We start from the raw sequence: 24,463 nt of genomic DNA, 5'->3' as shown, positions 1-24,463 counted from the left end.
TGGGTTATTATGAAGTTATGAGTTCTTTATACAATCTGGATACAAGTACCTTACACATGATTTACAAATATTTTCTCATTCTGTGGGTTGTCTTTCTACTTTCTTGACAGTGTACTTTGAAGTGTAATTTTAAAATAATTTTATTATGTCCTATTTTTCCTCAGAAATATGTACTAGAAATATTTTCCCTGCCTGTATCTTGTATTTTCACCTTCTTAATGTCTTTTGAAGGATGTAAGATTTAAACTTCGATTAAATCCAGTTATCTGTTTTCTTTTGTGATTAAGTTTTATGTTGTCAAAAAGTTTTGCAGCCAGCTTTAATTTCCTGCTTTGTTCTAATTCCAATCATATCAAAGTAGGTTGAAATTTTCAACTAAAAATAAAAAAGAGACTAGAGAAAAAGACATTACTTTTAGGGACAGAAATCCAGATTTTCATCAGGAAGAGTATATATACTGGGAATCAGTGTAATATTGTCTTCAAATTGCTCAGGGAAAGTATTTGGAAACTTAGAATTCTATAATGTCAAATGATCGTTTAAGATTGAGAACTAAATTAAGATATTTTCAGACAAACGAGACCTGGAAAGTTTACTGCCCAATGACCTTCCAGGAAAGAATTACTAAGGACATAAGCAAGAAAAGTTGAAAGACTCAACAGTGAGGAAAGAAACAAGGAAAATAGAGTTAAAATAAGTAATGGACATTGTCAAACATGAACCTTTCTAAAATAATGGACCAACAGACACACAAAAATCTTGTATGACATTTTATACATTTATTCATTGTTGAGAGATACATATTAAAGTTTTGTTTGACTTTTCTGGTAGTGAAACTACGTAACAGCCATATTCTGATCTATGTGGGGGATTTGGGCAAGTTTTAGCCTCTTGATTATAAAACATTACTTTTCCAACCTTACTCTTGTCTCAACAGAAGCCATTCCTTTTTATCTATAAGGGCAAGCTCTCTAAGAATGTGTTTTCACTGAGTTTCTAAAGTTTACATATAAATTGTTCATCATTCAATAAAAGCATATTTACAAATGAGGCAAACAAAGGCCTCTGCCAGAATGCCCACCTATCCTGTCATCCTACTCTAAGACTAATTTCTTCAGGGAGTCTCCTAGCAGTAGATATTCCCTAGCCCCACTTCCTTCCATATGCCCCCAATCCCTTTTCACCACTTCAGTCATTAACAGATGCAGCCTTTATTGCTTATTCATGTACAGATCTCTCTTCCCCGCCCCCCCCAATATACTATATGCTCCTTGAAGACACAGGTTCTTTTTCATTTCTATGTTTATCTGCCAATACCTTACACAGTGGTTGGCATATAGTAGGCATTTGATAAATCATTGAATGAATGAATGCATGAATAGCTTTATGGCTTGGATACTTAAAAGCTATTCATAATTTTCAAATCATATTGTTTATGAATTCAAATAGGTCAAAATCAATATAATATTCTAGATGCTTACGCTATTCAACTCAGTTAAAAAATATACAACACACTTTATTAGGTAATTCATTAATACTCATAGGTGATATTAAAGACTATTATAAACATGTTTATTAATGCTTTTATTTTGCCTGTATTTCATAATACACTACTACAGACACATAAAAGTAGAATTATCTAATGAAAACATTTTCCCCTAAGTGTATTTCTAATTCTGAAAACTATAAAAAATATTAGTGAAAATTATGTTACATAGTTTTCAAAAATAAAACTGACATATCCCATCATCAACTTTATGGGGGAAATGACAGGTAAAAGTTCTGGTACATTAGGAAGTTAACTTTAAAAAAGAGGTTCAGAATCATAAGTTGGTATATTTGCTTATGAAAACAAATGGTTTAAATTCTCCTTAAAACAACTTCAAATTTCTCTAAACATACAATTTGCAGAGAGATCAACTGTCGGCAAATATATAATAAACTATCAATCACTTACATTCCCCAATATTGAAAATGCTAGGTGGAAAAGTTGGAAAGAAATCTGTTAAAAAATGAGATGTAATTAAATGAGACTTAAGCCTTTATCATTGAAAACAAAGATCTTATTTCAGTTACTACTTGGCTCTGGTAAGGAAAAGTCTCAGCATTTATGCAAAATAGAGTAACTTTATTTTCTATTCCATACATAGCTGTTTAAGTGATCTTTGAGAACAGAAAAATCATTAGCTACTTGTGATTCAATCTAGCACCCACCATCCCTAAATGGATACTCTAACTTGGATACCAGCACAATGTAGTCTTCAGAATTTACACAATGTGAACGTATTTTATAAGACACCTTGGTCCTTCTGGTGACTATAGTTTCTTGGATGGGAATTCAAGATAGACTCATCATAGAACAAATTCTAAGTTACAGTACATTGTGTTAAAGTAAGGCTCCAGTGTATTTTGGAAACGTAATAACAAGCTGTAGCTTCTTTTCATGTTTATGGGGAAAAAAAACAATTATATAAATTCTTTCTATATTGAGTCATGGACACACCTCTCCTGAGAAAACGTATCTGTTATATACACTATTGATAACTTAGCTTTCAGCTTTAAGCAATTATTTGGTAGTATTACTGCTCTTTATTTTATGGCTTTTTAAACATTAAGTCCTTAAGTATTTGGAAAGTATTCACTATATTCTGATAGTTTATGAAAAAAAGATGCAAATATCAGCTTGGAAAATTGTAAAGCCTTAAAAAAATCATTTTTTACAGGTTATTCAAAAACAGAAATTAAAGGTACAGAAGTGAAACAAAAAAATAATCTTAAAATTCCATATCTACCTGATCCCCTTCACAACATGAAACTATAATCTTGCTTCTTCATTGAGAGGGGGGAGAGAAGAACACACAAAAAAGCTCCTCTGACACTTGCGTAAATCAGCAACATTAGTTTTTTTTTTTTTAATCTTCAAAATAACCCTTCAAACAATCCATTTCTGTAAGTCTAGGGTTTAAAAAAAAAAATGTGATATTAAAGTTCCCTCTTAAAATACCTTGACCAATTCACTGTTTAGGCTTAAATTAAAATGAACATTTGTTTAAAAACTTAGGTTGTATGAAAAAAATGTACATTTCCAGGTTAAAAAAAAAAGTTAACTATATACATTCAATAACATATACAATTACTAAAAAGGCTATATAAGGCTTTAGGAAGCTCTAAGTTTAAATGAGTTTTAGCAAGTAATTCAGCTGATTTCACATTATAATTCTAATGATGAAATTATCCAACCAGTAAACTATAAAACCTTGTTTAGAATAGGAAGAGTCTAGTGTATTTACTTTGAATATGAAACCATATTTTTTTTGTCTAAGTTGAAAAAACTTCGGCAAAATTAGTTTTATATCTTAATTTTTATAAACCATGTATTAGGACACATGGTTTAAAAGTACTGATTGAGATATGAGATTTTTGAAGAAATTTTCAAACTATTTGGATGACAGACACAAACTTATAGAACTATGGAGACATAGAGTATATATCAGAGGTCATGGCTTATTTATTTGCTATCTTCTGGTTCTTAAACTAATGAGGAATTATAATAAATAATCTACAGCCTCTTCTAGTTCTAAAGTTTGTATTATACCATTTTGTTTTTAAATAGTTAAGACTGCATCTCAAAAAAGTTGTCCAAAAAGACAATGTTGGCCCTGAATTAAAGATTTTTTTCACTCCTTTTCTGGCTTTTAGTACCTCCTAGCCAGTTATTAGTGGGGAGCAAATATTACCTATTTTACTCAACTGATTCTGAATGCTTATACCCCCCACTTCCCATAGCCCACAATGCCCAGTACGTGGTAAACACTCAATACTTTTGAATATTCTTGAATGAGTAGCAAAATATTAAGGATGGACCAAGAATTAAAAAGAATCTGGAGATGATAACAGTTGCTTTTATAAAACCCCAAATAATAATTACAAAGCTTCTAGTCTCCTTTTTCAGATTTGCTTTGGTTTGTCTTGGAAATCATTGCAAGGAAAATATGGCACAAGAATACAAGGTTAAATCATTATAGGTAAATACAAGCAAGGACACATAAAGTTTAAGTTTTCATTCATGTATTGAAGAAATGAATTTTATTTACACTACTGTGGATCCCAGCTACTCCAGTTACTCTGGATATAATCATTAATAACAGAAAAAATATCTTCCAGTATTTCAATCTTAACAATTGTAATTGCTTAGTTATACTATAGAATAAGAAGCCTTTAATTAATTTTTGGAAATAAAAAATATGTATATACATTACCCTGATGCCTAGGCCCAAAATATATGCAACAACAAATTTTCTTGATTTCTATTAGTCATAAAAATAAAGGAAAAATATATTGCAAGTATTTTCTTTATAGGCAATTTCAATTAGAAAATAATAGTTTAATGAAAACAATACAGTGGTTCAGGTGAGTGAACTGATATGGAGGCAGGAGAAGTATTCAAAACTTGATGGATAACATGTTGTCAAATATAACTGAAGAATAGCTGCCTCCATGACAGCATTTACAGGAAGTAACCAGATTTTTATACATCTCAATTTTATCTTATATTCAAGGAAACTACAAGTCAGTAAGTAGGTTATGATCCTAAGTCATAGTTAGGAACCCCTTCTTTTAGCTTGTAAGATGTAGCCTTTTGATTTGATAATTCCTCTACTTTTAACAATGACTGAATACCGCAGTAGCCACAGGGGCACCCACTCGTGTGCTTGAATGTCAGGGATGCTTTCCTGAAGAGCTTCTTGGAAACTGGCTTCAGAAAGCAGTTCTTAAAACAAACAAACAACAAATAAAAACCCAAAGTGTTAAATTTGAAAATAACAACACTTTACCATGTAGGTAAGCATTTAGATACAACACAAGAAACACTTCAAAGAAATATAAAATATGAAGAATATAAAATATGCTTTTCCTTAATGTATGCTATGAATCTGAACCAGAATATCAGAAAGAGCCAGGCAGTTCTTTAAGGTATCTACACCTGTACCCCGGCCTATTTAATTCATAACTTCTGATGAGTGGAGCCTGCATAATTGTTTTGGTTTTTGTTGTTGTTTTGTTTTGTTTTTGAAGATTTCCAGGCGATTCTAATGTAGAGCCAGTGAAAATACAGGAAAGTTACATACAACGATGAAAAAGGAAAGTTATCAATAATCCTATCAACTGGAGACAGATCATTTCCATTGCCATGTATTTCCTTCCAACTTTTTTTCTGCATCTATTTTCCATATCTTAAAAATCATAACTGTAGTTACAACCTAATTTATTTTTTCAACTTATATTATGAATCTTTCCATGTAATTATTCTTTGGATGCATCACTTTTTTTTTTAATGTTTATTTTTGAGAAAGAGAGACACAGGTGAGTGGGAGAGGGGCAGACAAAGAGGAAGACACAGAATCCATGCTCCAGTCTCTGAGCTGTCAGCACAGAGCTGACGTAGGGCTCAAACCCACAAACTGTGAGATCATGACCTGAGCCGAAGTCAGACGCTTATCTGACTGAGCCACCCAGGCGCCCTGGAAGTATCACTTTTAATAATTACCCAGATACTACATTATCTAGATCTCATAATTTATACATTTCCTCATTGCTAACCAAAAAAATTAAATTTTTCCTAGTATTTTGCTAATAAAAATAATGCTATGCTGAACATCTTTAAAATGCATGCCTGGCTATGGAATAACAAAGCCAAAGTACAAGTACATTTTGAAAGCTTGATCTATAGGATACTCTGAGTTGCTTTCCAGATGGGCTGTACTTTACACTTCCACTAGCAGTTGATAATGTCAGAATGCCAATCTTATCATATTCTCTCGGGCACCAGTGATCATTTAAAAACTCTTTGGCATCTCTTTGATAAAGTAATTATTTTCTGATTCTACATTTACATCCTGCTCTGATGTACTACTCTCTTTCTCACTGCCTCTTCTTCAGCCACACTGGCCTTGAAATCCTCAAGCACATTCACACTTTTGAATCAGTTGATTACTCTTTCCTGAATCCTCTTCCTCCAGATTCCCACAGGTTCTCTCCCTTCTTGCAGGTCTCTGATTAATGTCACCTTAGCAGAGAGGTCTCCCTGACTACCCCATATAAAACAACAATCCCTAACCTGGGCACTCTTTTCTCCTTCAGTCAACTTTTCTCCATAGCATGTACCACCATTTATCACATTTAACATTTATCTTATGGTCTGTCTCCTCCCATCATGAGTGTTGGAATTTATATGACTTGGTCCTATATCCCTAGTATTCTGAACACTGCCTGACACATAATAGGTACTCAAATGTCTGTTGAATCAACCAATCAATGTGAAAAGTTTCTACTAGGGTCAGAACCAACCACACAGATAGGGATTAAGTGACCATCTAGACTGTATGATTTGGGAGCGCTAAAGGACGCACTTGCCCCAAAAGAACTGCTGTGATATTTGAATAATGTCAATAGTAAACTCTCAGTAAATGTTTGCTATTATCATGTGCTAGGCACTTTTCTGAGTACATGTATTAGCTCATTTAATCCACATGTTAACCCTATAAAATAGATATATTCTCCCCTTTTCCAGGGGGAAACTGAGGCAGAGAGGTTAGATAACTTGGCTATGCAGCCTAGTAAAGTGTAGCTTTCATAAATGGAAGGCAAATGTCTCTTTGGGAAAGTAACATGAACATGGATTTGCTTATCAGACCATCTGACAGAGAAGAGGATTCTGGAGGAAATGAGACATAAAGCAGATCAGACTTAATGGGAGTGAAGGGAGGGTGAAACAAATGAAAACGGGAAGGTTCTGAGTCAGGATCACCCACTTCACAGTTTCACCCTGACTGTAGTTGAACTGTTACCACAACTTCTAGGGCAAAGAGTAATGGAAAATAAACACTTTCTGAAGAACAGGGTAATTTTAGAACAGAGGAAGGGCTTTAGAGGGGACTTAAAAACAAAACTCTATTTTAGATGACAAGTAGATTTAAATGTTTTACAACTTGAGTGCTTAAAAAATAAAATGTGACACACCTAATCAGAGAGCTATGCTACTATTCATCAACTTAACTACATACTTTTACATTAACCATGCGAGCTCTTTAGAATCAGTAAACACAATTAATCTTTTAAGAAAAGAATTGCTTCATTATAGATCAAAGTGAAGATTCACTAATGGTATATGCAGAATCAGCCTATAAATTCTAATCAAAGGGTTTAGAAGTAAAATTAGAAAGACATCCAAGTGTCAAGTTATGTCAGTAAAACAATATCAAAAAAGGATTAAATCTCTCTTCTCATATATATATGCAATTTATTTCACCATAACAACATGCATTAGCACATAATCCACATGCCAACATTTAGATAACATGGAAATAAAATACCAGACACCTTAGTCTTTTCCTATTTCCTTTCCTACTGGAAGAAGGAAAGAGTTTTTTTCAAGTGGAGCTAGAATGGGCTGCAGGCTCATCCATCAGCTGTTGGTAATAATTACTGTTGGAAAAGCCCCCCTCCTCCTCACCCCCACCAAATAAATAGATAAGTGATATAATATCTACTAACATATGGAAAGTTGGAATTTAAAGTTGGGTTTATGTTTCAGAACAAATCAGCATAGAAATTCTTTGTTAGATTTTCAACTAAAATGACTTTTTAAAAAATGAATCTAATTACTTATGAAAGTAATTACTAAAGGGAGAGGCAAAAGTCATTATCTCCTATTCTGGTATCATTTAAATGAAAACTGACAAGAAAGTAAGGTTTTCAGGCTGAAATACCACAACGCTACCATCTCAAATCAAAAAGATAGTATAGCATAGGGAGAAAGGCTCCAAATTCAGCCAGGACCAAGTCCAAGTTTAAACTCTGTTCCATGCCAGCTGGGTGGCCTTGGCTACTTTCTTAATTCTGAGGCTTACCAATAAAACGTCTAGTTTCAGCTGTTGTGAGGATTACAGATCATCTCTCAAAGGCATTTAGCATGATACCTAGTATCTAATGAACAGTAACTATTAAAACTCCTCCTCTTCATACAAAACAGTGAAAAAATGAAAATGTGGCAGACTGCTAATAAATAGTGTAACATCTTAAGGGGGTATACATGAGCACACTAACTGAATCCAACCACCAGTATAAAGCCATCTTTTTAGACATGGAAGTAAAAGCTAAATATTTTTTCTCCAAGAATCACCTAGAAAATGTAATTTCTTCCAGTATTTATTAAACTAAAACCTCTATAAAAATGTCATAGGTACCTGGGTAGCTCAGTTGGATGAGCGTCCCACTCTTGATCTCAGCTCAGGTCTTGATCTCAGGGTCATGAGTTCAAGACCCACACTGGATTCCACACTGGTGTGGAGCCTACTTTGGGGGGTAAAAAAGGCCAAATCTCTGGGGCGCCTGCATGGCTCAGTTAGTTAAGTGTCCGACTCTTAATTTCAGTTCAGGTCATGATCTCAGGTTTGTAAAACAGAGCCCTGCATTGGGCTCTGTGCTGAGCATGGAGCCTGCTTAGGATTCTCTATTCCTCACTCTCTGCCCATGTCCTGCTCACGCTCACTCTCTTCCTCTCTCTCTCAAAATAAATTAAAATTTAAAAAAATGTCTTAGGGATTTAAAACTTTCACAAGACATTTCTCACTTAGAACTATACCAAAAACACTGTTTCATTTTTTTCAGTGAAAAAATAAGAATGGAGAAGACTGCTAAATAAATAAGTATAAAGTATAAAACATTCCCTTCCCAGTTTCCCTACTTATCCTGTAAAATGTTAATAAAAATTATTCTACAGAAGGCAGAGAAGCCATTCTCAATAATCAAATGTTTCTGATCAACACAAAACATATGTCTTGATAGTAATGATTAATAAAATACCTAATCAATTACCTATCCTAAGATGCTTAAATTTTAAATTAAATTTTACCTGCCCCTCTTCCTAGATATTTATCCCCTTTAAGTGGCTATTCGGTACAATTTTTGCTGTACTATACAAGATTTTATATGATACTATTTAAAATATCCTAAAAGATCCTTAATATTTATAAACTTCAACAGACTGGATATTCAGGAAATGATCCCATTAATTTTTTTCCCATTGATATAAAGACAAAATAAAGCTTTCTGAAACTAAAATAAAGGCATATGTATTTTGAACTAACCATTAAGAGAAGTTCTAGGTAACATTTATCACTGTACAAAATTAAAAATTAAATTTTAACAAGTAGCTTCTTGTAAGATAAAACCTCATGATTAATCAAGAAATGAAAATCTCAATCTTACCTTTTGGATCATTATGAGTCAATAGCTGTATGTCAAATTGTTTAGCAAATGCAGTCAAATCAGGTGGCATCACACAGCAAGAGGCAAGATTAACTTGGTTACTATTTGGTTTTACCTAAAGTGAAGAAAATCATGACATTGCCACTAAATTAAGTACTACAAAAAGTGGAAAGCAATAAAAGGACACAACTTTAGAAAATATGAAATATTGCATGTATAATGCTTACAGTTTACAAAATACTTTAAATGAATATATTTATTAACATATGTTTTTCTAACTCATGTTAGTGGTAACAGGGAAAGGAAAGAACTCCAGGTGGTAGCCAATGTAGTGCTACACTACTAGAAACTCTCCTGCTAGTACCTGCAACCTAGTACACCTGTCTCAGAAATAAACATGATTCTGGGGCGCCTGGGTGGCTCAGTCGGTTGAGCGTCCGACTTCAGCTCAGGTCACGATCTCACGGTTCGGGAGTTCGAGCCCCGCGTCGGGCTCTGGGCTGATGGCTCAGAGCCTGGAGCCTGCTTCTGATTCTGTGTCTCCCTCTCTCTCTGCCCCTCCCCCATTCATGCTCTGTCTCTGTCTCAAAAATAAATAAACATTAAAAAAAAATTAAAAAAAAAAAAAGAAATAAACATGATTCTAAGTGTGATGGTTCCAGCTAAAGAGGGAGTATGTCTTAAAGGTAAAAGATCAAAGAGGAGTGATACAAACATTTAATATTAAAGTATAAAATATGGTTTATAGGGGCGCCCGGATGGCTTAGTTGGTTGGGCTTCCGACCAGCTCAGGTCATGATCTCACAGCTTGTGAGTTCGAGCCCTGCATTGGGCTCTGTGCTGACAGCTCAGAGCCTGGAGCTTGCCTCAGATTCTGTGTCTCCCTCTCTCTCTGCCCCTCCCCAACTTGTGCTCTGTCTCTCTCTCAAAAATAAACAAATGTTAAATAAAATTAAAATATGGTTATAAATCAGACACATTTTGAAAAAGAACTAGATAATTTCTAACAGCTGCTCTGGTTAATTTATAGATACATTCCACATCACCCAAGTTTCTCCAGCAGAATCTTGGCCACATTCTGGCTATCACCAAATCAAAGGGAGAAGGGGCAACATGTTCTCTAGGGTCTTCCTGTCCATAACAAACTGAAAAATCTGAAAAGGAGAAGATTGGGGATGAAGTATAAGGAATAAAGAACAACACAGAGAGTAAAGGTAAAATACTAGTTAGTAAGCAACTTCCCTAATAGTTTTGTACATTATTAGGCCAGAGAGTTGTGATTAATTTATGACACCTACTCTGTATCAAATTCTATGAACCTAAAGTCTTTTTTATCTTTAAGTAACAGCAAAATATTTGTATATATGATATTCCCTTAAGAAATCAGAACCACAATGTAATCTTATCTAAAGAAAAATGTAATAATTTTATCACAAAAGTAAAACTGAAGGAAACAGCCTTAATTCATTTTGGCTATAAGTGCTTCAGGACACATTTTCCAGTGTTTTTGTCACTCATTTTTTTTTAAGTGTATTTATTTTGAGAGAGTGAGAGTGCAAGTGCATGCATGGGGGAGGGGCAGAGAGAGAGAGAGAGAGAGAGAGAGAGAGAGAGAGAGAGAGAGAGAGAGGAAAGAGAGAATCCTAAGCAGGCTCCATGCTGTCAGCACGAAGCCCAACATGGGGCTTGATCTCACAAACTGTAGGATCATGACCTGAGCTGAAATCAAGAGTTGGACACTTAACCAATTGAGTCACCCAGGCACCCCAATATGTCACTTATTTGAAAACCAATTAATAATTAAGCTCGATTAGGCACGTATTTGAGACCAAAAAATCCAATGTTTTAGATAAATCTTGCCTCAAAACTCTCACATTTGGAATAGCAAATCAACAGTGACTGTCCACTATTGTGTATGATGCTAAACAGTATGTAGCAAAGACTATAACAGCTGGGCTCCTCCCAGAGTACTTGTGATCTAGCTGTGCTTTACCTGTGCCCACTGATACAGCTGTTCCAACTGTGTTTTGTCTAGATCAGAGGTACCTATTGCAACAATCTTTTTGCTCTGAACTAAGTTTTCTAATTCCTCCCAGTAAGGCTGCAAATGCTCCAAGGAAAGATTAACTCCATCTTCAATAGGAGGTGAAGCAATGATCACAGAATCCAGCTGTGCAACTCCAAGGACTGAACAGGCTGATGTGAAGGAAAACACGAAAAGGATAAATATTTGTTACATAATAAAAACAAGTATTTCTAATGTCCTTCAAGTATCCCACTAAATTCTGTCCATATGGTTCACTAGTTTTCTAATATAGCAGATTATTTCACTCAGTTTCATAATCATTTACAACATTTCCATCTCTTAAAAAAGTATAAGCCCCTGTTCATCTATTGGGTCTGTGTGGCAGACAAGTCAGTTTCTTTGACCTGCCTCCTTCCTAGGAACTCACAGTTATTATAGTCCTTCTGGAGAAAAGGCCTTCATCTTGTTTCTAAGACAATTTTTTGGTAGCTTCCTTATCTTCATAAAATTTTCTTCTCCAGTTCTACTAGTATCTTATATGGATGACTATAAGAATTCTGACCTCATATTCTGTAATTGGTAGCCATGGCAAAGAATAGTCTTGAGACTCTGAAAAACTAAATTTATGGTTCTAATCTATATTTATAGAGATAATTTAATTTCTTTTTTTTTTAAATTTTTTAAGATGTTTATTTATCTTTGAAGGAAAGAGAGACAGAGTGTGAGTGGGGGAGGGCCACAGAGAGAGGGAGACACGGAATCTGAAGCAGGCTCCAGGCTCTGCACTGTCAGCACAGAGCCCAATGTGGGGCTCAATCTCACGAACTGTGAGATCATGACCTGAGCTGAAGTCAGACACTTAACTGACTGAGTCACCCAGGCACCCCAATAGAGGTAATTTCTATAAAAATAATTTAAAGAGTTTACTTTAAATGATTCTTTTTTCATTCCACAGTTATATTATAGAGCTAATTACTTAAGCGTCCAACCTCTATACTGTAAGAACATTTTAGAAGAAAAAATATTGAATAATTGTAATATCACAATAATCTAACCAAGAGCCAAAGATGAAAATGCCTGTTTTGTTGTGGTGGTGGTTGTGGTATTTCATTATAGTACTAAAAGGGCTAAGAATAGGATTAAGAATTTCTATCTCCAAACATATAGTCAATATTTGATTATATCTTTTACATTCTTCTTATATATCAAAATATGAACCTACAAATAAATGCTTATATGATCTGACATAAGCCTTAAGAAATTAGGCTAGAACCTTAAAGAGTAAAATTGGAATGAGCTCATTTTCTTTTTTTCTGGACCTGAACACAAGACCTAACTAATACACCTATACTAATTTAAAGATCATTATGAAGGTAAAAAGTTAAATTTTTGCTTACCCATGTCAACTGCATTTCTAGTTGATGATGAAGAGTTTGATCCTACAATGAACAGTTTTGCTGGGTAACAAAAGAAAACACAACTGATTACTACATTTGGGTAACTTTTACTACACAGTATTAACATTGCCAACAATAGTAAGATGACAGAGAATCCTGTATGAATTATCTTTCCTTTCCTAGTCACATAATTTTATAGTTTCCATTTTAAGACATGAAAGTACATTTCCATTGTAATTTTTAACTTATATGTCAGTTGCCAAAAAAATACCCATTTGTCAAAACAAAAAAGCAAATACTAATTTTCCATCTGTTAGAAGGCAGGTCAGATAAATATACAAACTTAAATTACTCAAAATGTATATTTTTATGTATTAAATATTAATGGAGCATATTACTTTCTTCAATAAACTAAAATCAATGCAAAGACTAAATTAAAATTACTTATAATGAGAAGAAAAATGAAAAGAACACCACAACCTCACCTTTCTAATACAATCATTCTAAGTTTTAGACATTACCTTTCAGTTACTGGTCATATGAAGCAGGGTATAGCATTTATTCCTATCTATTTAGTTTACCTTTACATAATTTTTTTTACATCTTTATCAAGTATTTAGTTCCCTTAAAGTTTTTTTAAAATCTTAATAGCAATATATTCACTCTAGAAATGAGAAGAACCTACAAGAATACAAAGACCAAAAAAAAAAAAAAAAAAAGCCAATTGTCTCATCACTGAAAGCAGACACTATTTAGGTTTCTGTATACTCTCTATTTTTAATGAATAATTTTACATACTCATTTTTAATGGCTGAACATTATTCTGTAATTTTGATAGGGTATGACTACTAAATAATGTCCTACTTTTTGAACACTTACATTAGTACCAGTTTTTTGTTATCACATACAATGTTAAAGAAACATCTTGGTAACTTTGTTCAACTTTATGCTGAAGCATTTCCCAAGGACACATTGTCAGAAATGTGTTTATGAGTCAAAGGGTATGAGCTTTTTTGTGAGTCTTCTTATGTTTTATTTACCTCCTACTGTTATATAAAAGATTTGGGGGTGCCTGGGTGGCTCAGTCGGTTAAGTGTCTGACTCTTGACTTTGGCTCAGGTCATGATCTCACGGTTCATGAGTTAAAGTCCTGCATCAGGCTCTCTGCTGTCAGCGCAGAGCCCGCTTCAGATCCTCTGTCTCCCTCTCTCTCTGCCTTCCCCTGCTTGCGCTTGCTCTCTCTCTCAGAAATAAACATTTGAAAAAAACCCAAAAAACAGAATTTCTCTCCTAACAGTATAGAACACTATCAAATGTAAGTTTTTTGCTAATTTAATAGGTACAATATACACCTAATGTGGTTTCAGGACCACATTAATTGGCATTTCTTTGGTTACCAGGAAAGCAGAGTAGTTTTCTGTAAGACTGAGGCTTTGGCTTGATTTAAATTCAAATTTATTTGTATAGATTTACCTCATGTAAATTCAGTATTCAAAATCTAAATTTACTCAATAGACAAATAGGTGGAGTAGTGGGAGAGCAAGAAGAGAGAAAATCAGAAAAGGGAATGGAGAAAAAAAACAGGGCTAATGAAGTATTTGTATGTAAATTGCCTGGTATTCAACAAATACAACAAATTTACCTTGTACATTTCTTTTGTTTGTCCCTTCCTTTCTACTGCTAATATTCCTAAAGCATTGCTTTCCTCATGCAGCTTCTCTGTTTAAAAGTCATTACCACTCTCTACCAGGTGAGAGTCAATCTTCACCACTTTGGTCCAACCATAGCTGCCATAGTTATGCTCCATGAAAACCCTCCCCACCACTATCCCTGTGGTCATGAATCTGGGCTATTTGAAATGGTCTCCTTTCTCTGAAAAAGGAGGTATTTTTAGATACGTAGGGAAAGGGAAGCTCTTCAAATAGGGAAAAATTTGATACTTATAAAAAATCTCAAGCCCTCTAGGAACTGAGGACAACCTGTACAAGCTCCAAGATGGATCTAAACCATGAAGAACTGCAATCAACCACAGAGAAAAGGTTGCTTTTACCTCCTTTTCCAACACAAATAGCAATGTGTTGTAAAAGAAATGAGTTTTAGAGTCAGGCATACCTGGATGGATTCCTGGTTCAACCACATACTGGTTACATGACAACTTCTAAGTTATTTAACGTCACTTGTGCAATGGGGACAATAGACCTACCTTGTAGGATTGTTTTGAGAATCATGTAAGGAAATATAACCAAATCGTTATATTGCTAACTCAATATAACTCAACAAATGGTAGTTATTGAGTCAAAAGACAATGCCCTATCTCATCTTACATGTCCATCCTAATAAAATAACAGCCACAACACAACCACAAATGGTAATAAATAACAACTATCTAGCTAGCACTTAACTGTTTTGCCAAGCACTATGTTAAGTGCTTTTGTTATTTCACCTAATTTACGAAGAAGCCTGTGAAACAGATGCATCCCTGTTTTATAAATGAGAAAACCGAGGCTCAGAGAGGTTAAGTAACTAGTTAGCCCAAGATTACACCAGTCAGTAATCTGTATATGAAGGAATTTCAATCTAGCCAAGGTCAAGCTTTTAATAACTGTGCTATGCTGACTGTAAACTGAGGGCAAAAACAGCACATCTCTATTTTTTCATTCCTTGAGCTTAGCAGGTCTCTGGAAAACAGTCACTCAATACATTTGTTGAATGAGTTTAACATGTATTTTACTTCTCTTCATGCAACTTGTTGCTAGACTTCTGTTTACGCTTTCAGATGACTTCAGCCATCGCTCAGCAGTGTTCCATCAGAAAGAGAAGGCTTATGCTCGCTTCAGGTAGACACTGCTCTTAAGCCTTCCCTTTCTTCTTTCCATTCCCTCCACCTTAATCTTCCTACTGCTCTGAAGTCCAACATATAAATTAATGAGACCACCATGAAGAAGAGCAAGGTGAAGTTCTATTCTGACTCTGCTTAAGTAGCCAAAACTGACCTCCTATAACTTCCTCTTGGAGTTTACATCAAGATTATGTTTAAAAAGAATCTCTGTATTTCTCACACTTAGTGACTGAGTCTCTCATTACCAGAGGGAAAGAAAGGTTTATTCCCATGCCTGACAAAATCTATCACTTCCACTGTATTACAAAATAAATTGTAAAGGCTGGACTTTACCAGAAACTTTCATTTCTTCTCTTTCATCAGGATTTATCTTTTCTACTGCATGAGATACAGTACATTCCAAGACATCTGGAAACTCCTATAATAAACACACAATGTTTACAATAAATATAAAATTAATGTTTCTGATTAGCTATATGTTTTCTATTGTCCATAGTGCCCTTTAGAAGCAGAGAGCCCATAAGATAACTGGGTTCTTTACTGAATGTCTGGATGAGCTTCATAAGGTTTGCAAAACCCTGAAACAAAGGTAAAATGCTGTGTGTGTGTCCATTTACTGGGAAAAATTATCTCATTTTGAGCAGGTACTCAGAGGAATGCATGATAAAAAACAAAAACAAAACAAATAGTGGTGGCGGTGGGGAAACATGTGAGGAGTTAGAACTACTAGCACAGTACATAATTTTAGTTAAAAAAGAAACCAATGAAAAATGATAAATATTTATCCATTCAGGATGACATGTTAAAAATTTCTTATATTAATCACAAACACTTTAAAACAAGTTTTTTTTTCCTGAATGCAATAAAAAAAAGTAAAGGCCATTCTAATGCATTATAATGAATAAATTATGAGGAAAATGATAAAATGTTAGTACATATAAATCAGAAATATATTAACCCACATTTACAAAATAAATAGTGAGGGCTTCCTCACAGTTCTTGAGCATATTACAATGCCTAGCACACATCAAGGGCTTATAGTAAGAGTTTATCAGTCATGCATAGAGGCAAATGGTCATTTCAGAGAAACACAGACTGATCAAAGACATTAATCAACATCTGCCTAGCAGCTAGAGAGTTTAAACTTGCAGAATGCCCAGGGAAACAAGCGTTTCCAGCACATGTCCTCTTTCATGGTTTTAAAGTAGTCTATGTAATTTGTTATGAGCTTTTGGCTGAATTGGATTCCAAAGAGTGGCTTGCAACCACTCTGGTTTATGTATTAATATTTATGATAATAGTCATATATTGGTATTTAATGTGACACCCAGTGTTTCACTTGAAACTGACATTAAAAAAATTATATTGAGAGTTACGATGCTCTACCAAAGCAATCTAGCAACCAAAATTGCTCAACAGTCATTCCTTTACTAGACCAAATATAAACTGGAACAAAATACATTGTGAAGATACCGTGCTGGGAATTAAGCACCGAGAATCCTGATTATCTTGTCTAGTTGAAGATTTGGTGACACATCCTGGATTTTCTGTTTTATGCTTAAGCATACTGGGTCAGGCAGCCAGCCATCTCAGCAAATCAGCTACAGGGAGTTTTATGCTAATTGCCTATTTGACTTCCCTATCACAACTGGGGAATTAATTCCCTGCTTACTGCATTTCCCTTTTGACCCACATGATTTCTTCATTCACATTTTACTCACCCTGACCAAATCAGGGCTGATTTGGGAACTCCACTCATTCAAGGTCTTTTGGATACAATCTCGAAGCTGTAAAAGGAATGCGTTTTGAAACTGTTAATCAAACTCTATACATTTTTCTGTACTTCTACAATAAGAATGTATTTGTTTGATAAGTGGAAAAAAGATGTCAATAGGAAAAATCATAAAAACCAAAATTTTAGTTTTACAAGTTTTTTGTTTTCTTCAACAAAAACGTATTTAAATGTTTTTATCTTAATCTTCAAATGATGATAAACAGTACTTATTTTAAAAGTATTTTTGTACTAACGAAAGTTTAAGTAAACTTTTGAGACATAAAAGTATTCCCAAAGAAACAAAAAGAAACAGGGGTTCAAGTTCAGGGAGGCTGACTAAAATTATTATTAATCACTATGAGATATTCCTCAAAGACAAACAAATGATTCTCTAAGTGTGGCCAGAGGAACTCCTACATTATTCACCTGTGGTATTCATTAAAAATTACAGTACCTGAGCCCCAGCTTAGACCTGCTGAATCACTCTAAGGGCAGTGGAAATTGCATTTTAACAAGTATCCCATGTAATCAACATATAAAGTTTGAGGACTACCATAGTCATATCTTTTTTTTCTTTCTTTTTTTTTTAACTATTTAAAAAAATTTTTTTTAACATTTATTTCTGAGAGAGAGAGAGAGAGAGAGAGAGAGACAGAGCATGAGCAGGGCAGGGGCAGAGAGAGAGAGACAGAATCTGAAGCGGGACCCAGGCTGTCAGCACAGAGCCCAACGCAGGGCTCGAACTCACGAATCCACAAGATCATGACCTGAGCCGAAGTTGGTGGCTTAACTGACTGAGCCACCCAGGTGCCCTGCACTGTAGTCATATCTTAACACAAGTCAACTTGCATAATGTCAGCCCACACGTCATTTCCTAACACTTAGGTATACCTCCAACCTGCCTTCAATATATTCTTGTACAAACAAAAATTTGTTTATACTGACATTATGTATGTTGTAAATCCATTAAAATGCTCATTCATCTTTCATGCTTTAGGTCAGTGTATTTCAAACTTGTCTAATAGTGGTCCAGAGTAAGACGTACATACATTCACATAGAGAGTGACTACCTACATACACAGAACAAAATATTTACAAAACAAATAGTTTGCTACATGCCAGGCATTCTGATGGCTTCTATTAATTAGAAAAAAATATGCTGTTCTATGACTCAGCAAACTGATTTAGGACCACTAATGGGCAACACTAGCAATTTGAAATCACTTATAAACATCCAAGGACACAGTGCTTTGCATTCTGTGGGCAATCAATGAGAAAATAAATGAGTAACTGGGAGCAAGTCCCTGAACTGCAAAAGCACTTTCCAAATAGCAATAACACAGACTCAGCTTCTGAACTATCTGATCTATGACTGCTTATGATAAAAATGGACACAAGCCCTTTACTGCTTTTATCTTAGTACAGATAATTACAAGAAACTGGTCTATCAATTTAAGAGCTCAGAGTCATCTAGATTAAGCTTCATAATCTACAACAAAACTATATGTGCTATCCACAATAACCCATATGAATTCAATCTACAAGGTCTGTATCTTCATAGAAAATATATAATCAAATTTAAAATAGTAAATAAAATTAGTTGATAATCATTCCAGAGAGAATTACAAGTCAATATTCTTTTCAAAATTAGTAAAAGTTGAGGCAGCAGGTTAAGAATTCTATCAAGTATGGTTTGGCTCATATCATGAGAGAATTTTAAGAAAACTTCCTCTGGAAGGATGGCTTATTTGCATACTTAAGGCTCTCCTGATGAATTCTCCAATTCAGGAAGGAAGTATATTTTCAGAGTATTCACCCCTTCTTGAAACAATTTCTTTAATAATCTTGGATTCTGCAAAATGTCAGAACAGACCCAATGTTACAATAATATGAGAAATTTATTGACTATATCACTAACCTAGTGATTTCTAATCTTTTATATGTTATGTATATTGACCCAACATTAACCTTATACTTTTTGATGCTCTGTTCTCTTCATTCTTATCATATACACATATGATCACTGAAGAGAAGTATCATCATAATGTCATGTATCATCAGATCTCATGTTGTTTAAGAGTTGTAAATATACTTACTACGTGAGTCCTCTGGCCAAATACTCTTACAACAAAGAACTAAGCAAAACAGTCCTATAATGGCTCATTTAAAAAACAAGATTTGACTTCATAAAATTCTAGTGAAAAAAAATTTTTTTAAAGATCATAGAATTGACAAAACACATTAGAGGGGCACCTGGGTGGCTCAGTCAGTTGAGTGGCCAACTTTGGCTCACGGTCACGATCTCACTGTTCATGGTTTCTTGAGCCCTGCATCTGCACTGACAGCTCAGAGCCTGGAGTCTGCTTTGGATTCTGTATCTCCCTCTCTCTCTGCCCCTCCCCTGCTTGTTTCTCTCTCTCTCTCTCTCTCTCTCTCTCAAAACTGGATAAACATTAAAAAGAAAGAAAAGAAAGACATTAGAACTTGAAGAGACCTTTTTAGGAAACTTGAACTCTCTACTCAATGTGTAAATTTTCTTAATAATGAGTGATTTATTCAGTTTCTTTATTCTAGGAGGTTAAACTGTTTCAAGTAGCATATCCTAATTTGGAGCTTTGGGTGATACAAAGTTCCTTTTTACATGGAAACAAAACATGCCTCTCCTAACTAAACTGTCATATTTTCCCTACAATATGCTGCCATATCTTCAAGTTTTCCTCAAATGTTTTCTAGCTTATTTTGTCCCTCTTATGCAGCAACCCAAAATAAAACACCCAAACCAGAATTAGTCCTTTGAACAATGTTTTTCAAATTGTGGAGTATGACTTGTTACATTAAGAAATAAAAAGTGTAGGGACACCTCGGGGGCTCAGTCAGTTAAGCTTCCTACTCTTGATTTCAGCTCCTCTGCACTGACAGTGAGGAGCCTATTTGGGATCCTCTCTCTCTCTCTCCCCACCCCCCCCCCCCCCATACACTCTCTCTCTCAAAATAAATAAATAAACTTAAATAAACTTAAATAAACTAAACTAAACTAAACTAAACTAAACTAAACTAAAATAAAATAAAATAAAATAAAATAGTGTAGGGGCACCTGGGTGGCTCAGTCAGTTAAGCATCTGACTTCAGCTCAGGTCATGATCTCACAGTCCGCGGATTCCAGCCCTGAGTCAGAGCCTGCTTGGGATTCTCTCTCCCTCTCTCTCTGCCCCTCCCGCACTTGTGCTTCCTTTCTCTTTCAAAAATAAACTTAAAAAAAAAAAAAGAAATAAAGAGTGTGGGATGTGACTTGTTACATTAAAAAATAAGAAAAAAAAATCAGGGGCGCCTGGGTGGCGCAGTCGGTTAAGCGTCCGACTTCAGCCAGGTCACGATCTCGCGATCCGTGAGTTCGAGCCCCACGTCGGGCTCTGGGCTGATGGCTCAGAGCCTGGAGCCTGTTTCCGATTCTGTGTCTCCCTCTCTCTCTGCCCCTCCCCCGTTCATGCTCTGTCTCTCTCTGTCCCAAAAAAAAATAAATAAAACGTTGAAAAAAAATTTAAAAAATAAGAAAAAAAATCAGAATACACAGTATATACTAAAGGTTAATATCTTCATAAAACCTTTGAGATTTTTTGTTTTACTTAAGTATAATTTACATAAATAAAATTCACTCATTTTAAGTGCACAACTCAATGAGTTTTAGAGAATTTGTGCAGAGTTTTACAGACTTGTGCAGCATCGCCACAATCCAATTTTAGAACATCTCCATGTGCGTAGTAGGAGTCACTACCCATTCCTACCCCCAGCCCCAGGCAACCGCGCATCCTACTTTCTGTCCTTATGGACTATGAACGCGACTGCAAGGTAAAATTTCTTACTGGGCTTGCAGTCAAAAAACTCTGAAGGCCACTACTTTAGAGGGTGTTGCAGTGAAACAAGAGAGCAAAAGTTTCACCCAATATTGTTAATATACATGGAAAATGGTGCATTGAACCAACAGCGCTGAGAGGAAATTAACGGACCAGAAATACAGGAATATTTACTTGGGGGAGAAATAGTCTAAGTGGGGCGGTTTAAACAGAAAAAGGTATACACACTGAGGTGGATGGAATCTGGTCACAGAATACGGTGCGGACTTCGATTCCTATTAAAGTTACAGCCCAGAGCTCTCACTCTGATGGGTGCTCGCTCTCAACGCCAGGCCTGGCCACAGGCCCAGAGCATACGCGGATGCCCTGTGCTCCTGCACCGATTACCAGCATCTCCAATAAAAGAGCAAAAGCTGCCTAGGACTACAGCTGAGAGCGTCATAAGGTGGCATGGGGCACTTTTTCTTTTAATCAAGCTTTGTTTTAGCTTTCTGACGCAATCAGATGAAAATAATAATGAGATAAATGCCTGCATGGTGAACGTTTTCCTATATTCTTTTCATCCTCACAGCGGGTTGATCAGCTTCAAAGTTGTGGAGACAGACTGAGGGAAGGGAACTTTCTCACAGTCACACAGCTCCTGAACGAAAAGGTGTGTTTCATTTAGTCATCATCCCTCGATACTCGGATCGTCCCACACCACCGACATGCCTCCGCAACGGGCTGTGCACACGGACTCCCCACGCAGGGATGACCAGCACCGAACCCGTAACACGTGTGTAATTCCAGACTGATCTCTGCCACTTCAAACTACCGATTAGTCTTCAGGGAAATAAACTAAGGGAGATTCACCTTGGGCGAGAAAAATCTGTACCTTATTCCAAAGCCGAACCTGAGCGTTTAGTCACCTGCCTTACTGTAATAGAGAAACTCCTGTCAGTCTCCGAGCTAAGTGGATTATTTACTGCTACCCTCACCTGAATCCCGGAAAAGCGAGTCTCTACACCGTCTTCACCTGGCCGCGGGGTGGGGAGGGGGAAAGGGGCCGGGGGGCTGGGAGAGCGTGGGAGCGAGGTACTGGCTCTCTCTGCACCCACCCCGCCCATCCCACCCCCGCGAGGAAGAGGGGGCCGGTACGTTCGAGAGCTCGGCTGTCGCCCGGAAGCTTGCCAGAGGCGTCCCCCGGGGTGAAGTTGCACCTGCCAAGTGTTTTAAGACGCGCGGCCGCGGGGCAGCACGTTTGGAGGCGACGTCGTAACCCCAGCGGCCTCACCCGGCGCCCTCCGCCGCGCCCCGAGCCTGGCCGCCCGCCCTCCCCTCGGGCGCTGCCTCCCTCTCGGAGCCGCCCGGCCGGCGGCCTGCCCCGGGAGCTCCGCGTCTCTCACCTCCTCGCTGTGCGTGGACGGGCATTTCTTCCGCAGGCGGCCCCAGTTCAGCAGGTTCCCCGTCTGCAGGTGCAGGGTGCGGGCCCGCGCCAGCAGCGCCCCGGCCGCGCGGCTGTCGGTGCCCATGGCAGCGGCCGACCGAAGGAGCCAGGAGGCGACGGGGTCGCAGGCGAGGAAGGAGGCCGCCCCGCAGGACGCGGTGCCCGAGGCGGGAGAGCCGAGCGCGAGGCTGCCGGCCCCACGCGGCGGGACCTCGGCCTGCGCTCGGGACCGAGGGAGGCCGGACGGTGGCGGAGCGGCGGCTGAGGCTGCTGCGGCTGCTGCTACTGCGGCTGCCGCCTCAGAGTTGACTCCCAACTGAAGGGACCGTTTCCAGGAAGACAATGACTAAGCAGAAATCGCGGCTGAGAAAGTGCTTGGTAACCGTTACCCGTCCCGCGGCGGGGCCGGGCGGGGCGGGGCGGCGAGAAGGCTGCGGGACGCCTGCCCGCGGGTGACTGGCCCTTGGCCTGTGGCGGGCGTGGCGCCGGGCGGGCGCGCGGCGCAGAGAGCGCTGGGCGCGCGGGGCGCGCGCGGCGGGGCGGGGCGGGGCGGGGAGGGACCTGGCGCTCGGCAGGGCTCCCCCTGCCGGTCAGAGGACGGAGCGCCGGCTCGTGCCCCTGCCACCTAGCGTCACCAGCCGCGCTCGCGGTTTCGCCTCCCAGCCAATGGGCGGTCGCGCTGGTGATTTCCTTCCATACCTCTTTAAAAAGACAGCGAAAGCATCTACCATGGCTTTGAAACAGTAGGTTTTAGTTCCCAAAAGCAGGTGTTAAGGCAAAGTTCCCCTTCTTTGCTTTTCTACCCTTTTAGTTCATTTTCTTTCTTAAGGCCTTTCCCCCCAAACTGCGGGTGTTTCTTCATGTTCTTTAAGGTCTCTTGATTTGCACTATTTGCTGGACAGTGTGTGAAGTCAAAGAGTAAAACTTAATCTTTGTTTTTGAGAAGCTAATACTCTAGTTCTAAAGATAAGGCCTAAGCATACGAAAGGGTAGCGTAGGACAGTTTCCTGATGAGTTCAGATTAAAGAGAACACTTCGACCGGTGAGATCAGGGAAGATTTTGTGATTCTTTATTACTAAGTTTCATATGTAGTAGACTTGGTATGAACCTCAAATTGAACATTTATTGAGCTTTCCTCAGGAAACATTTACCCTCGTTAAGAGCAATTAGATATATTAAAAAGCAAAATTCTATTCTTTTTTTTTCAACGTTTATTTATTTTTGGGACAGAGAGAGACAGAGCATGAACGGGGGAGGGGCAGAGAGAGAGGGAGACACAGAATCGGAAACAGGCTCCAGGCTCCGAGCCATCAGCACAGAGCCCGATGCGGGGCTCGAACTCACGGACCGCGAGATCGTGACCTGGCTGAAGTCGGACGCTTAACCGACTGCGCCACCCAGGCGCCCCAGCAAAATTCTATTCTAAAAGAGATAAATTCCGGTTGGTAAAAATTCAGGGGGAGGTGGAAAGAAGCTGGTAGCAGGAGGTAAGAGATTGAGTCTGATTTTGAGTAAATATTTGTTGGCTGAATGAAAGTAAGAATTCACTGAAAAGGGTAATGCAGGAGCAAGCATGGAGTATTTTAATTAATGTAAACATTTGGTTCTTTAAAACAATTTTTTTTTATTATTTATTTTTTGAGAGACAGAGCAGGAGTGGGAGAAGGGCACAGAGAGAGAGAGAGAGAGGGAGACAAAGAATCCGAAGCAGGCTTCAAGCTCTGAGCTTCTGCACGGAGCCCGCCCTGGGGCTGGAACCCAGGAACCCTGAGATCAGGACTTGAGCCCAAGTCTAATTCTTAACCATCTGAGCCCCTGTAAACATTTGATTCTTGTGTTAATTTGCTGTGGCATTGTTTCTCGACTTCCTGTATATTCT

At 37.5% G+C, this 24,463-nt stretch overlaps 2 protein-coding genes across 2 annotated transcripts in view; both read right to left on the bottom strand.

Moving 5' to 3' along the window:
• Nucleotides 1-758: 758 nt before the first annotated feature.
• On the bottom strand, nucleotides 759-23,039 carry GCLM (glutamate-cysteine ligase modifier subunit). The gene is made up of 7 exons (XM_047084241.1): nucleotides 22,543-23,039; nucleotides 17,254-17,319; nucleotides 15,866-15,950; nucleotides 12,694-12,753; nucleotides 11,264-11,466; nucleotides 9,271-9,385; nucleotides 759-4,771 (listed from the first exon to the last, which is right to left on the bottom strand). Exons 1-7 carry the CDS (start codon nucleotides 22,666-22,668, stop codon nucleotides 4,602-4,604), a joined length of 825 nt encoding a protein of 274 aa, XP_046940197.1. The 5' UTR covers nucleotides 22,669-23,039; the 3' UTR covers nucleotides 759-4,601.
• The window catches only part of ABCA4 (ATP binding cassette subfamily A member 4), a 164,309-nt gene continuing 162,814 nt past the window's right edge, over nucleotides 22,969-24,463 (bottom strand). The window contains exon 53 of the mRNA XM_047082315.1: nucleotides 22,969-23,166. Within this exon, the coding sequence (XP_046938271.1) occupies nucleotides 22,969-23,166 (198 nt within the window). The remainder of the gene's footprint in view (nucleotides 23,167-24,463) is intronic.

Source organism: Lynx rufus, unplaced genomic scaffold (assembly GCF_022079265.1).
Source record: "Lynx rufus isolate CCGP_SWC_20201006 ecotype Redwood Valley unplaced genomic scaffold, mLynRuf1.p SCAF_2, whole genome shotgun sequence".
Taxonomy (NCBI): domain Eukaryota; kingdom Metazoa; phylum Chordata; class Mammalia; order Carnivora; family Felidae; genus Lynx; species Lynx rufus.
Note: the sequence above shows the minus strand (reverse complement) of the source record. Positions and strands in the feature narration are given on the sequence as shown.

What these genes read in the sequence shown, in the direction of transcription:
- GCLM (XM_047084241.1), bottom strand. Translation starts at nt 22,668, where the DNA reads ATGGGCACCGACAGCCGCGCGGCCGGGGCGCTGCTGGCGCGGGCCCGC. An exon ending in CGTCCACGCACAGCGAGGAG is followed by an intron (nt 17,320 to 22,542) that starts GTGAGAGACGCG and finishes TTCCTTTTACAG; the next exon opens with CTTCGAGATTGTATCCAAAA. An exon ending in AGCTGTATCAGTGGGCACAG is followed by an intron (nt 9,386 to 11,263) that starts GTAAAGCACAGC and finishes TCTTCACTTTAG; the next exon opens with GTAAAACCAAATAGTAACCA.